The sequence below is a fragment of the Brassica oleracea genome, chromosome C3, assembly GCF_000695525.1.
Source record: "Brassica oleracea var. oleracea cultivar TO1000 chromosome C3, BOL, whole genome shotgun sequence".
Taxonomy (NCBI): domain Eukaryota; kingdom Viridiplantae; phylum Streptophyta; class Magnoliopsida; order Brassicales; family Brassicaceae; genus Brassica; species Brassica oleracea.
This window is the reverse complement of record NC_027750.1, coordinates 35,865,991-35,880,362: the sequence shown is the minus strand read 5'-3', so window position 1 is coordinate 35,880,362 and position 14,372 is coordinate 35,865,991. Positions and strand designations below refer to the sequence as shown.

Sequence of the window (14,372 nt, the reverse complement as noted above, 5' to 3'; positions counted from 1 at the left end):
ATTTGAGAATATTCACTTTCATCCCAGAGAAAAATATCCTATTTTTAGAAATTCAAATTCAAAGGGGTGCTACTGGTTGTTGTCGATGGAACATTCTTGAAGAGGCGTGTCCTATTTTTAGAAATTCAAATTCCTATTTTTAGAAATTCAAATATTTGAGAATATTTGAGAATATTCACTTTCATCCCAGAGAAATCGAGTTTAAAGAGTTGAAATCATGCTTGGTCGGTTCAAATCAAGTGGCAATCAATCCGGATATAATCATACAAAACCAAAAAAATCGATTTGAGATTCTTTCCTCGGCACGGGATCGATCGATCTATTCTTACAGATCGGTCGATCTGTGTAAATCGACCTTCGCCGATCGAGTGAAATGGACCAGGTCGATCAGTATATATTTCGCGTTTTTTTTTGTTATGAATAATGATCGGGATCGATCGATCCACTATAACTTGTAAAGTGGGACCGATCGATCCCCCTTGTCGAACTCAATATATATCTTTTTAAAAAAATTACAATTTTAAGGGCATTACTGCCATTTTGGAAAAAATTAGTCTAATAACACATAAAGTAGTATAAATTAGTCTAAAGGGACATAGTTACCATTTTTTTGCTCTAAAAAAACAGATTTACCTATAATAAGAAAGATAGACCATCTGATTTCGTAAAACCCAAAGCTTTATTGGATTTCGTTTAGGCCCCATTAATTTGATGTATATAAAGAAACCCTAGAACGAAATTTAGACGTGTATCTTGTGTTCAGCTAAAAGCGTTTACAGGATACGGGCGACGGCTGAATACGCGACAGCTAAAATAGCGGTGTGGTGGGACATGAAGGATTGTCCGATTCCGGAACATTATGATGCTAGTCTGATCCGACAGAGTCTAGAAGGGGCGTTTATGGAACGAGGCTACTCTGGTCCAGTTTCCATCACTGCCTATGGTGACCAAACAAAAACCCCTGGCTACATCCTGCAAGGGCTCTTTTACACTGGAGTCTCTGTGGCACACACCAGATCCGGTTAGTTACACATCTTTAGAACTTTTTATTATTTATGTTTGGATATCATCACTAATTAAAAATACATGTAAACAGAAAGCATAAAGTACGTAATGCATCGGGATATGGTGGAATGGCGAGGTCAGAATCCTCCTCCGGCAACAATGATGATCATATCAGATGAGGTGCAAGGTGTCTTCGATTGGGATCTGCCCCGGCTACAACAACGGACGCTATACTACCTTTTTCTGGCTTATTCAGTTGAGCCTAATGTATGTATTATCCTCTCCACAAGTGAAAAGTGGTGCTGGAAACGTTTACTATATAGTAAAACAAGCGGACTACATGCTGTTCAATGTGCCAAGTTGTATTGCAATTCGTGCAATTTCGATTGCCAAAACCTGAATAAATTCAACAAGCATCTCTCGAGTTATAAGCACTTACGACAAGTAAGCATCCTCTCTCTCTCTCTCTCTCTCTCTATTTGAGATTTTTTTTGGTCTAACTACTACCACACTCCACTCGCAGGAGGATGTAAACCTTACTTGCGACGAAGTCCTATGTGTAACGGAGAACTGGGGAATGAACTACAAGGCTACTCCTGAATACGCCACAGCTAAAATACAGGTGTGGTGGGACATGATCTCTTGTCCGATTCCCCACGGTTATGATGCTCGTCGGGTCCGTCCCAGTCTAGAAGCGGCATTTAAGGAACTAGGCTACTCTGGTCCTCTGTGTTTAAAAAGGCGCTCGCCTTTTGCGCCAAGGCGCAAGGCGCACTCAGGCGACAGGCCCATCGCCATGGAACCCCGAGGTGAGCCTAGCTCCCCAAGGCGCTCGCCTAGGTGCGCTTTGGCCATAAGGCGGTGGCGTCAAAGGCGATGCAAAGGCGCGCCTTGGAGACCCTATGTTACCCGGCACTAAACCAGGTACGAAACCAAACCCTACTTTAACTAATTAACCAATCTTATAACAAAACGTCAAAAATACTCATAAAAACCCTAGCTCCCTCTTCAAAGTTAAAACCAAATGTCAAAAATTCTCACAAAACATAGATCTCACAGTGTTTTGCTTAAGGTTAGAGTACTATCTACTCTTATCTAGTCTCATAGGTTTTTCTTCTTATTATGACTTCTTGTGTTGCTTGGTTACCCACTTACCGTCTAGAATGCACTGCGAATGCTTATCTCTGTAATTTTGGTGCTTCTTTTCTTTTATACACTAAGTGATTGACGCTTACGTAATCGACGCTTACTAATATATTGTAGCTTGAGGACTCTTGTGATCAAGGTGATGTATAATCTTTGTTTGTAACTGAAACAAATCTAATATATATTGAAATTCATTTTTAACATGTATTTTATTGCTCTTTAGGGTATAGTTTGTGTTTGCATGTTCTTTAATTGAATGCTTTATTTGCATGTTCATCATCATGGCGCAAGGCGCAAGGCACAGCTGGTCCTGTCTCTATCACTGCCTATGCCGACCATAACCATACTCCCCTCCAAGCTCTCTCTTCCACTGGTGTGGATGCTGTGCACATCGTTCCCTGTTAGTCCATTTTTTTTTTTTGCATTTAAAATTTCTACGCTAATTAAACTGAAATGCTTTCCTTTTATTAATTGGTGATACAGATTTCACAGACGTGTGTTCAGATGTGCAGACGTGGCATGATAAGAATCCTCCTCAGGCTGCTGCTATAATGATGATCATATCTAATGATGTGGATTTGTATGAACATTCGCTTGTCGAGCTACTCCAAGAGAATAATTACAACCTTTCTGTGGCTTATTCATTTAGGCCTACCAAAATGTCATTCCTCCTCACTTCTGCAGAGTGGCTCTGGGACAGATTACTTGCAGGTCCTCTCACATCCACTTCTGTTCTTACTATAACCACCAACCACGCTGTCTGTCTCTAAGTTTGTTTTTTTACATTTCCGCAGTTTCAGAGAAAAGTGCACACTTTCTTCACAAGTGCAGTGAAAGTGAAAGCTGTGCACCTACTACAGCAACGTTTTATTGCAATTTCTGCCGCTTTTCTACCAAAAGCATTGATAATTTCAGGACACATCTCTCAACTGATGAAGAACATGCAAAAGAAGTAAAGCATCCTCTCTCTCTCTCTCTCTCTTTCACTTCTTTGTATAAATAACTTTTTTTTGAGCAAGAACGTTTTAACCTTTTTTCCCACTCGCAGGAGAAGAGAATTCCTGCGTTTCATAATTCCACAATTCAGAGCCACAGGCTATTCCGAGTAGCTCAGTACGGTCGAGATCATTGGCGTGAGGCAAGTTTTTTTTTTCTCTCTTTCTTTTTTAACAATTATTGTACAATATTGAAGAAGTACGTAGTCGCATGTATACTCAAAAATGTGTCATATATATTGTAGGCTAAAAAGTATCGAAAGAGCAAACGTATGAAGAAAGCGATCCGGACGGGTTTTGGTCTTCTTGATAAGAAGTTACGTCTTACAAAACTATAGATTACACACATCATTATGAAATTTGAGTTATGCTCATAATTATGATAGCGGTCAAAATATGTAATAGTTATATGTCGTCTATATGTTAATCTAGACGAATAGATTTCTCAAAGAAAGCCCAAGATTTTTGAAAGTTATTATTTGCTATGGATATTCTGGTAAAGTGGTCATCTACATAAGTAGTCCAGCAACATAGACTTAATCTACTCTCTGACCTAAACTTGAATGATGAATCGAGGTGTTATGGATCAGCTGCTAATGCCAAAAGAAAGAATAACAAAATTTAGAACTGTGAGTGCTAGTTAGATGTTGTTGTGATCAAAGCTCATAGCACTGACCACATTTCAAAGTCTATTCCCAAGTCAAAGATCCAAAATGGTCTTTTAATCTTGTCTTGAAGGTAGGACGAAATTTCCTCGTGCCACTGTTAATTGTGTTTGTCACCACAACGATCCAAAGTGGTCTTTATTGTGTTAGAAGTTCAAACAAATGAATTAACAGAGAGAAAAAAAACAGAAACATGTGATGTAGCCAGTAGCTTTGTTGTAAGAAAATACGGGCGAGGAAATCATATAAATACTACTTGTTTGAGTTAGTTATTACATGCTAATGGTTCAATCAGATGGAGTTTTCTTTAATCTGAAATCAGATGGTTGAAACACATGAGTAATGTCAGTTTAAGTAGAAAAAGAAGAAACCTATAATATAAACTGAAACAGATGAGCGGCGGCGGGTCAAAGGTGAACACATTTGCCAGTGTGGGGTTCAAGTCTAGAAAAATCATTTTGTGGGGGTCGAAAGTCTATAATTTTAAAAAATTACTTATGTATTACTCCTTCCGTTTCGATTTAATTATCGTAGTAGGAAAAAATTATAGTTTCAAAATAATTGTCGTTTTAGAATTTCAATGCAAAATTTATTAATAAGATTTTCCATTTTATTTTTTTATTGGTTGAAATATGGTTAAGTATATAAGTAATTATGTTTTTATTTTAGAAATATAAAAAATAATATATTTTCTTAAACTGTGTGTATAATCTAAAACGATAATTAAAATGAAACGGAAGGAATACTGTATAGATTTTATGAATTGCTTTGAAAGGGACGGAGATATATATTAATGAACGCCTACCAACTATCAGAAAATAATTAAATGCATCCTTCTAATTGCTAATATACTTAATTGTAAAACCGATACTGATATTCTTGAAGTCTAACCACGAAGAAAGTTGCAAGTCCAAATTTTATTTAACTATCCTAGTAGAACTCGGAATGAAATTTGCATTCCGACAAAATAGGGCTTGAGTTGAGCTCTTTGACAACTTTTGTTGGTAAACAAAAAAACTTCTGGACCTTGTATCCATTATTATTTTCGGTGGAATTGAAGGCAGGTTAAGTGGTTAACTACTTTCTGGTTATTGCTGTTTTCGAACTCGGGATCTTAAGGACTTTTTACTTATCGGTTGAGTAACTATATTTACATTTCATACAATAATAAACATTTGGGGTTTTAATCACCAATATACGCTAGCTACCTCACAGTCGCATTATGTATAGCCGAAAGGTGTGAGACTCGCATACATTAGATCATCCAGCCCAACCTAAAAAGCTTCTAAGTACAATATCAATCCAACGAGAGGAATGAAACTCACAAGTATAGCAGAAAATGTGTTATCGTCAAAAAAAATATTAATCTCAAAATCAAAACTATATATTATGTATATATAATGAACTAATTATGAAGTCGAAGTATGTTTTCCATCTCTCATTAACCTACCTGTTGTGCAACGGGTTTGGACCTGCCGGGATGATTCGCTTCTCTTCTTCGTCTTCGTTACCGTCTATCTTTCTCCTAAATTTAGATGATCTTCCTCTGAATTTATTAAACGTTGACATCTCCGTGATCACAAACTCGTGATGATTCTTAACTCGAGCAACGCTCAAACTATGCTTTCTTTTTGTGGTGATGAAACTTCCTGCAGCTTGGCTCGAGCTTGAACGCGAAAAAATGATTAAAACTAAGATAAAGATAATCACAATGATTACAACATCCCGTTTCATTGCATACCGTGAAGAAAATAATAACATACTTAAAAATTGAAAAGAAACTTGAATATCTCTCTCAAATCTTGATTACTCTTTTTCCTTCTTCTTCGCCTCTCTCTTATCTTCAACAGTTAATGGGTCAGTAGAAGCATTCACTACACTAATTATTGCAATGATATGACTGCACAATTATTAATTGAATTGTTGTAATTCGTTTTTGACGAAGTGGTTTTAGACCATTTTCCGGTAAGTTTCTGGACGAATACGTTCGTCGGAATAACCGAATGTTTGACAAACACTTAAACAGTGTATTCATGTGTCAAAAACAAAGTTAGTTTGAATAAAAAATGTTGGTCTAAAGTCATTGATTTGGAACGCTTGTAAGCTTGACTGTTTGATTATGTTTAAAAACTAGTAAATGTTCCACATAATATATGAGGTGAGAGTCTTCTTGTTTATATATGGAGAAGTATGAATAAACTATAGTGGATTAAAATGTGTTCGCACATAAAACCGAGTTAACCAAATTAAATTTGGTATAGACTGGTTTGGAATTAAAAATTAATTTGATAAATAGACAACTAGTCTAAAAACATTGATGATAAGAATTAATTTGATAAATAGACAACTAGTCTAATAAAAATTAATTTTATGATTCAGAAATATCTTTGCCATTGATGATAAGAAACATTGCCATTGACCTTGTCTTAATTATTGATCAAAATTTATTATTTTGAATCAATGTTGCATACGTTTTGTTATTGGTGCTTGTTGGAACAAGCATATAAAGCACTTCTCCCATATTGAAATAAACAGAAGATATACGAACAACATAAGAAACAAAAGATCCTTCCACTTGAATAATTTTTTTTTTAGTTTTTAAGACTAAGAGTACATCACAAAAATAGGTTCGATAGATTCTGTTTTTCGGTGATGGTAAACAGAAACAATGCTGCAGTTGTATCCTGGGAATCTGAGCGCTATGAAACCGTCACACTACGGAGCGTTTAAAGATTTAAGGAAACATATTAACTATCTCGACTCTGCAATTCTTCTTTATTCTTCTATTTCGGTATTGTAATTTTGATTTATGTTCTTATTATTCTTTACAAATATCAGTTGTCCTATGGTAGTAAAATAAGGTTCCTACAAGAATAATTATGTGTGTATTAACAAATTAGAAATGATCATAGATCAATCCTAGTTCTTTTTCATGTATTCCGATCAGTATGTTCTACGTACGCGTTCGTTTCCAACCGTTATATTAATAACATAAAACGTACTGTAAACTACTTTGTTTTTTGATATAAATATTTTATAAATCAGCCAGAAAAACAGAAATAGGTTTCGGTTACAAGCTCGATTCAAACAAAAGCTTCTTAGTTTACGTATTACAAAGTAGTTTCGCCCACCCACTAAACCCATCACATTCCGCTAATGTGCTTTTGGTAAACATTAGAAATCGATTCCTGTTTTCAACCATTGATGACAATCACGAGAAAGTGAGGTTCTCCTCGTTGCCTCGGATGCCGAGAGTTTTCGTGTTGCTTCCGGAGTAGCTAGGTCCCGATGATATCCTCGAAATTTATAACCGTCACCTCCATAACGCACAAGCGCTAACGAAGAAAGAAATTAGAACACAAACGTTTGAAAACCAATCCAATTCCCGCTATACAAACTTCGAAAACGCCAAACCGGTCGCCGAGAGACACAAGGACCTTCACGCCAAGATCAGTAAACAAGAAGTCGGGAACGAGATGGCCGCAGCGCGTGAACCAAAAACTGCTCGAGGACCTGCAAGGAAGCAAAGAGCCGCTAACACTACCATGGCAAAAAAGATGATGCCACATAACTGGGATGTGCGCAGCACTGGATGGAGCCACCGACAGAACCAGGAAGACCCACAGACCAAGCAAAGTCTTCAGGGCCATTACCAACCGTCGTCTTAGAGAACCTAAGGACGAAAGCTTACAACGCCAAAGATTACTTCTAGTGGCAACTTTATAGATTTACGTTAATTGTTAGATGTCGTCTCAGTGTGATGTAGATGATTTACCATGGATCCTGCTGATCGGAAAAAAATATCCGAATATCCTTCAAATTAAAGGGATGGGATAATTCGTAGATATTTGATTAGAGGTCCTTGTCAATCCCATGATCATATTTTTAAACAAAAAAAAATGATGGGAGGTGCAATGAGGCGATTTAATCATGCTTGATTTAACTAGAATGCTTGGAACTTTCTGAGTGTTAGGATTCATAATTGGACTAAAGATCTTTTGGTTTAGTTTCGGTTCATGTAAATTCTATGATCTGCTTTGAAGTTTCTTTTGATTTGATATTAACTTGTGTTAGATGAAACAAATGCTGGTATGTGTACCTGGAAGGTAAATATGATCCATCATTTCTTTTGATCTTTTGGTATGTGTACCTGCTGGTTTTGGTATTCCACAAACGCATCCCACCCATGTATATTTTTTTGGTTTGGTAATGAATTTTCAGTGCTAAAAATAAAATAAAAAACCAAATATTTGGCACGTGTAAAGTCACGTGGGTATTGGCTTCCCCGTATTTGGAGATAGTTATCAAATTAACGTCATCTGCCTCTAATGGGCTTAGGTCCTCTAATGGGCTTCCGTATTCCGCTTTAAATCGGAGAAAAGCTGTTAAAGCCCGAAATAAAGCTCAAGTTTTTTGCGCGGGGCGAAATTAAAACCCCAAGAAAGAAGATCGGAGAAGGAGAAGGGAAGAGGTACGAAAGAATGGCGCTTGCGGCTTTAGGGAAGTTGAATCTGGAGGAGGCTCCTCCGATCTGGGGATCTCGTAGCGTTGATTGCTTCGAGAAGATTAAACTGATTAGCCATGGAACTTACGGGTAATCTCTTCTTCCCCTAGTTTGATATCGATCACTGTAATCGGATTTTGCATGATTGAGTGAATCCGAATTGCATAAATTGCAGTGAAGTTTACATGGCTAAAGAAATCGAAACTGGTGAAATCGTGGCTCTCAAAAAGATCCGTACGAACGATGAAAGAGAAGGGGTTAGCATGTAGCTTCTATTTTGCTTCTATTTTTTGAGATGGCAAGTTTCTGAATCGAGTATGGCATGAAGTTTCCTGTAACAGCGATCAGGGAGATCAAGATCCTGAAGAAGCTACATCATCGAAACGTCATCAATTTGAAAGAGGTTGTGTATTCACCATGTCCAGACAATGATGATCAAAGAGGTTGTGGAACTGATTTTATATTTTTCTGTACAATAGATTGATTTTGATCACTCTTTGCGCTCCTATTTTTAGATGATAATAACAAGTACAAGGGTGAAATCTACATGGTCTTTGAGTACATGGATCATGACTTGGCTGGACTTGCTTATCGTCCTGGAACTAGATTCACAGCTCCTCATATCAAGGTATTGCATAGCTAGATAGTAGTAGCCTTTGCAAAACCTCGACTTTGTCTGACCTTTCAACCATATGTGAAAAAAGTGTTGCATGAAGCAACTCCTCACTGGGCTTCACTATTGTCATGTGAAACATGTGCTTCACCGTGATATAAAAGGTGACTATCCCCAAAATACATTGTTTGTTCTCTCGCCTCCCTTTTACTTACTTGGTTTACAGGTTCAAATCTCCTTATTGACAAGAAGGGAAACTTAAAGCTGGCGGATTTTACACTTGCACGGACTCTGTCCCTTGAGTTTACTGGAACTTTGACAAACCAGGTCACCACTTTGTGGTATAGGTATATTATGCCTAGATTTGTCTCTTCTACTGGTTATTGTTTCTTCAACTTGGATTTGTTTAACATAATATTTCCCCGGCAGGGCCCCTGAGTTGCTGCTTGGTGCTACGGAATATGGTCCAGCGGTTGACATGTGGTCGGTTGCTTGCTTATTTGCTGAGCTTTTGAATGGAGAACCAATCTTTCCTGGAAAAACTGAGGTCAGAGAGATCACTTTTTTCCTTTTTACTTCTTTTGAGTATCTATGGTGTTCCCACTATAAGCATTTAACTCAAAACTGTTTCGTCGTTTCCAGATTGACCAGTTGAAGAAGATTTATGAGCTTTGTGGATCACCTGATGAAAACAATTGGCCTGGGGTTTCCGAGATGCCTTTGTATGAACGATTTAAACCATCACTGCCTCTGAAGAGCCGCGTAATAGAGACATACGGACAGTAAGTATTGTTTTTAACTTTTAACCCATTTCGTTGTGTTGCGCCACCTTTTTTCTAGTACCAGGAGAGATGTAATTTTTTTCTATCTTGTGTTACAGCTTTGATGCTCATGCTCTTGAACTACTGGAGTGTATGTTGGTGCTGGACCCGCCAAAGGTACATACAGTTATTGTCTGAAATATCAAGAGCCCTTTTCATTGGGACTAAAAAGTCCTTGCTCGTGCAGAGAATATCCGCAAAAGATGCCCTTGATTCAGATTACTTTTGGAGTGAGCCGTTACCGTGTGAACCAAAGAGGTGAGGAGAATTGAAACGAACTCTCTCTTTGGTTCTTTGTGACTGTTGATGATAACACCTCATTTGGTTCAGTATTTGATGAGACAAATGTTTTTTTCTTTTCTTTTTATGTCTCTCAAACACAGACTACTAGCTTCATATAAATCATCACATGAGCTCCAGACCAAGAAAAAGCGGAAGTCGATGCCTCGAAAAACAGCCAGGTAACAGAAAACTGCATCTGCGTTGATTGATGATGTATATAGTCTTAGAGATAAAGAAAGGGTGATGCCTAGGCTTATAGTTAGCTTTTCTTGCAGGTTTTGAGGTGCAAGAGATAGTTGAAGAAGAACAAGAGGAAGGACACTTTGAGATGTAGATAGTAGATTAGTGAGAGAGATTTCTTTGGATACGGACATAATGATAAATCTGCGTTGATGATGATGTAAGATTCGGTTTTGTATGCTGGTGGTGGTGGACAAACGAAACTAAACCGAACTATAAAACCAGATTGTCCAACTTATGATTATTTTTTACCGTCAACCAGTCAAGTCTTGAATCAACCGGTTTGTTTTCGGTTTAATACAAAAACGATTTAAACCAACGAATTAACCCGGGAAGCTAAAATGAAATTGAGAAACTCGCCGGTGAAGTTGTTGTGTTCGGAGTTGAATCTGGAGGAGCCTCCTCGAGTTTGTGGTGTCGATTGCTTCGAGAAGCTTGAACAGATCGGTGAAGAAAGGCACTTACGGGTATTCTCCTTCTCATTTGTTCTCTGATTTGGTTTGTGGGTTTGATTGTAAAGTTGGAGTTTTGATCTATTAAAAATTGTTGCTTTAGGTACCTTGCATCTATCTCATCAAACTTGATTTTTGTATATGGAGCTTTGTTGATTGAGATATTTAGATTTCTTCAGTACTTGCATGATTATGTTAGTAGGTTAATGTATCTCGTGAATAAACTAGGATGAAGCTTTTTTTTATTTATGGAACATAATAGTAGCTGAGGTTTGTAGATTGATATGTTTGGTATTTGTTTTGGCAGTCAAGTTTAAATGGCTAAAGAAATCAAAACTGGCATTGAAAAAGATCGGTATGCACAATGAAAGCGAAGGGGTAAAGCTACATTTTGACTACTACTATGCTTCGAAAACTTGCAAACTTTGTGAAATCCCCGTATGAGCTTATAACTATTTGTAAAACCTATTTGTTCCGACTTTTGTCTGACATTTCGACATATGTAAAAAACATAAGTGTTACTTGAAGCAACTCCTCACTGGGATTCACTTACCCAAAACCTATTTTTGGTTTTCTCGCCTTTATTTGCTAGTTAACCCATATTATATTACTGCAGGATCAAATTTCCTTATCGACAATGAGGGGAATTTAAAGCTTGCGGATTTTGGGCTTGCACGGTCATATTCTAATGATCTGATCATACTGGAAATCTTACAAACCGTGTCATCACATTGTGGTATAGGTACGTATGTATTGCCTACAACATTTTGAAGTTATACACGTGAAAGAGAGATAATAACTCTTGCTCATTCCCTGCATCTTCGTCTCTACTTAATAGGCCCCCTGAATCGCTACTTGGTGCCACAAAATATGGACCAGCGATTGACATGTGGTCAGTTGGCTGCATCTTTGCTCAACTTTTGAATGGGAAACCAATCTTGCCTGGCAAAACTGAGGTCAGCGGTCCATCTTTCGAATATTTCGTTAGTACTACTACACTCTACTTTGATGTTGTTTCCGCTTACAGCGTTTTACTTAAATGTGTGTTTCTCCAGAGTGAACAATTGAATAAGATTTACGAACTATGTGGATCACCTGATGAAAACCAAATGAAATCATCTCGGCCCTTGAAGAGACGTGTGAGGGAGATGTACCGACAGTAAGTATAAAACCATTATTCAGCTGCGAAACTTTTCTTTGATCAAGGAGAGATCTCATTTTGGCGTTTTCTTTTCTACTATAGTTTTGATCGTCATGCTCTTGAGCTCCTGGAGAAAATGCTGGTGCTTGACCCATCTCAGGTACCAAACCAATCCGACATGTTAGCAAATTGCAGATATTAAGATCCTTGGTTCTTTCTGTTGGTCCAGAGAATATGCGCTAAGGATGCAGAGTACTTTTGGACTGATCCATTGCCGTGTGATCCAAAGAGCTAATCAAGTTCTCCAAGTTTGTTATTGTTTATGAATACTCATTTTGTTCATTGACCAGACAATGTTTCATGTCCCTTCAACAGTCTGCCCACGTATGAGTCATCACACGAGTTCCAGACAAAGAAAATGCGGCAACAAATGCGTCATAACGAGGAAGCAGCCAAAAAACAGAAACTGCAGCATCCGCAGCAGCAACAAGGTGGCGGTCAGTCTCACGCCGCTCCACATTGGCCTTCTGGACCAAACCACTCTATGAACAACGTACTGCCACCACAACTACCCGCTGGTGGACCTAGCGGCCACCACTACTATCAAAAGCAACGTGGTGCACCTGGTCCAAACCGGTACCCACCTAGCGCAAACCAGTCCGGTGGTTATAATTATCAGAGCCGTGAAGGTTACAGCAGCGGACCATATCCTCCACAAGGTCGAGGTGCACCATATGGCGCAGGTCCTAGCGGTGGCTATCGTGTTGGACCACCACCTAACTACTCACAAGGTGGTGGTCAGTACGGTGGCTCTGGAAGAGGTCAGAACCCAACTGGTGGTGCTAGAAACCAACAATATGGATGGCAACCGTAAAGACAGCTCAAGGACTCGTATGGTGTGGTCTTGGTTTCATGTCTGAAAGGCAAATTGTGATTCTAGTAATGAAGACTATGTATGTTTGTATCCTTTTACACGACCAAGCTTTTATACTTCAGAACACAGCAAACCAGATTGGAAACTCAAAAATCTCATTATTATTATTTTTTTATGATTTTGTGAAAAAAAGGAGGAGGTAACTTTGAGAGCAATAAGGCAGCTATTGTGTTGATTCCACCTTCATGACAACTTTTATGAACTCATACACAAAGTAACTAATCGCTGCCGAAGGTAAAACCTCTAAGTATCAGAGGATTAAGACAGAATCTAAGAGATGATCAGATAATGACTAGAATAAAGGAAACATACCTGCAATAAGCTGGAAATGAAGCCAGCATATAAAGCAGGAACACCGCCTTGTTCAATGATCTTCACACAAGTAGCCACAGTGCTTAACTTTCTCGCATGTGACTGCATTTGCAGATATGTAGCTGGTACAAGACCTTTGTATAACGAGAAGAAACTTTCCGTTTGAATCATGTGACGGAACCAGTGGCGGAGCCAATTAAGAAGCATGGTGGTCAACTGACCCCTGTGGATTCTATAAATATAAGTTTGTACGGCTATTTTGCATGTTGTTATTGTGGTAAATTGGTTAAGAACTCTATTTTTGACCCACATGTCATAGGTTCAAACTTCATAAATGTATTCTTTTATCTGTAATCAATGAATTATGACCCATGTAAAAATGAAACCTAGCTCCGCCACTGGACGGAACGCACCAACCACACCACCTAGTGCCTCTCCACCTGGTGCCACCATGACCGCTCTTATCTGCAATTCAAATGCAAAAGAGCCTCGAAAAAGGGTCACTCACTCAAGGAATTTTTGTTGTGATTCTATTTACAGTATCAAGTGGTAGACTAGCTGTCACTCCAGCAGCTGCACCGGCCACAAACCTCTCGAAGTTAGTAGTTTATTCGTTTCCAGATAATCTAAGAAGCTGGCCTCTATATGTATCATATGCATAGAAGTTGATGGACTTGTGTAATAAGATTAGTTCCTAGAATTTAAAGAAATTAATATCTATCAAATTATCTGAATTCTTTTAAAATCAAAAACATCAGAATTATACAAATGCAGTAAAATGTTTATCAAATCCTTTAAAATACTTTGAAAGCTATTATTTTTATCTTAAGCTGAACTAATTAAATTCTACAATACAATACCAACCCCCTTAGAAGTTCAACTGAATTTGAGAGAATCAAAGTTTTCATTAAATTCTTTTGTTACTGAATTATGTATTTCATCATTTCTTCTAAATGCTTGATTATACATTTGAAACCATTCCTTTAAAATAATTTAGATTACAGTGTTATTCAATTTACTAATTTTCTAATTCTTTTAAATATTTTTATTTTTCAATTTTTGGTGGATTTCAGGTTAATTATATTTGAATAGAATTTAATGGAAAAACCAATGATAAAATGTAAAGAACCAATTCTTAAGGTTCAAGTTGGTATTTGAAGATAATTCTAAATAACATTTATTAGATAAAAGTACAATAATTACCCAAGAGTGTATAAATCGCATTCATCATGTTGTATCAACCTATTAAAATCAATATTTTC

At 37.6% G+C, this 14,372-nt stretch overlaps 3 protein-coding genes and 1 pseudogene across 3 annotated transcripts; 3 read left to right on the top strand and 1 right to left on the bottom strand.

The window, feature by feature from the left end:
• The first annotated feature begins 1,805 nt into the window (after positions 1-1,805).
• LOC106335190 lies at positions 1,806-3,599 on the top strand. The gene is made up of 6 exons (XM_013773639.1): positions 1,806-1,929; positions 2,443-2,551; positions 2,635-2,862; positions 2,946-3,103; positions 3,200-3,289; positions 3,392-3,599. Exons 1-6 carry the CDS (start codon positions 1,882-1,884, stop codon positions 3,482-3,484), a joined length of 726 nt encoding a protein of 241 aa, XP_013629093.1. The 5' UTR covers positions 1,806-1,881; the 3' UTR covers positions 3,485-3,599.
• Positions 3,600-4,917: 1,318 nt separating this feature from the next.
• LOC106335192 (CLAVATA3/ESR (CLE)-related protein 21-like) lies at positions 4,918-5,630 on the bottom strand. The gene has a single exon (XM_013773641.1). It carries the CDS (start codon positions 5,570-5,572, stop codon positions 5,258-5,260), a length of 315 nt encoding a protein of 104 aa, XP_013629095.1. The 5' UTR covers positions 5,573-5,630; the 3' UTR covers positions 4,918-5,257.
• A 2,610-nt stretch (positions 5,631-8,240) lies between these two features.
• On the top strand, positions 8,241-12,907 carry LOC106335195 (annotated as a pseudogene).
• On the top strand, positions 8,937-10,505 carry LOC106335191 (cyclin-dependent kinase C-2-like). The gene is made up of 7 exons (XM_013773640.1): positions 8,937-9,275; positions 9,358-9,475; positions 9,571-9,710; positions 9,809-9,866; positions 9,937-10,007; positions 10,133-10,210; positions 10,307-10,505. The coding sequence occupies exons 2-7, from the start codon at positions 9,407-9,409 to the stop codon at positions 10,311-10,313; spliced, it is 423 nt and encodes a 140-aa protein (XP_013629094.1). The 5' UTR covers positions 8,937-9,275; positions 9,358-9,406; the 3' UTR covers positions 10,314-10,505.
• Positions 12,908-14,372: the final 1,465 nt, after the last annotated feature.

Excerpts from the sequence above, each read along its gene's own strand:
- LOC106335190 (XM_013773639.1), top strand. The coding sequence starts at position 1,882 with ATGCAAAGGCGCGCCTTGGAGACCCTATGTTACCCGGCACTAAACCAG. Across the intron at positions 2,552-2,634 it reads TGCTGTGCACATCGTTCCCT|ATTTCACAGACGTGTGTTCA; the intron begins GTTAGTCCATTT and ends TTGGTGATACAG. Across the intron at positions 2,863-2,945 it reads CTGGGACAGATTACTTGCAG|TTTCAGAGAAAAGTGCACAC; the intron begins GTCCTCTCACAT and ends ACATTTCCGCAG.
- LOC106335192 (XM_013773641.1), bottom strand. The coding sequence starts at position 5,572 with ATGTTATTATTTTCTTCACGGTATGCAATGAAACGGGATGTTGTAATC.
- LOC106335191 (XM_013773640.1), top strand. The coding sequence starts at position 9,407 with ATGTGGTCGGTTGCTTGCTTATTTGCTGAGCTTTTGAATGGAGAACCA. Across the intron at positions 9,476-9,570 it reads TCTTTCCTGGAAAAACTGAG|ATTGACCAGTTGAAGAAGAT; the intron begins GTCAGAGAGATC and ends CGTCGTTTCCAG. Across the intron at positions 9,867-9,936 it reads TGGTGCTGGACCCGCCAAAG|AGAATATCCGCAAAAGATGC; the intron begins GTACATACAGTT and ends TTGCTCGTGCAG.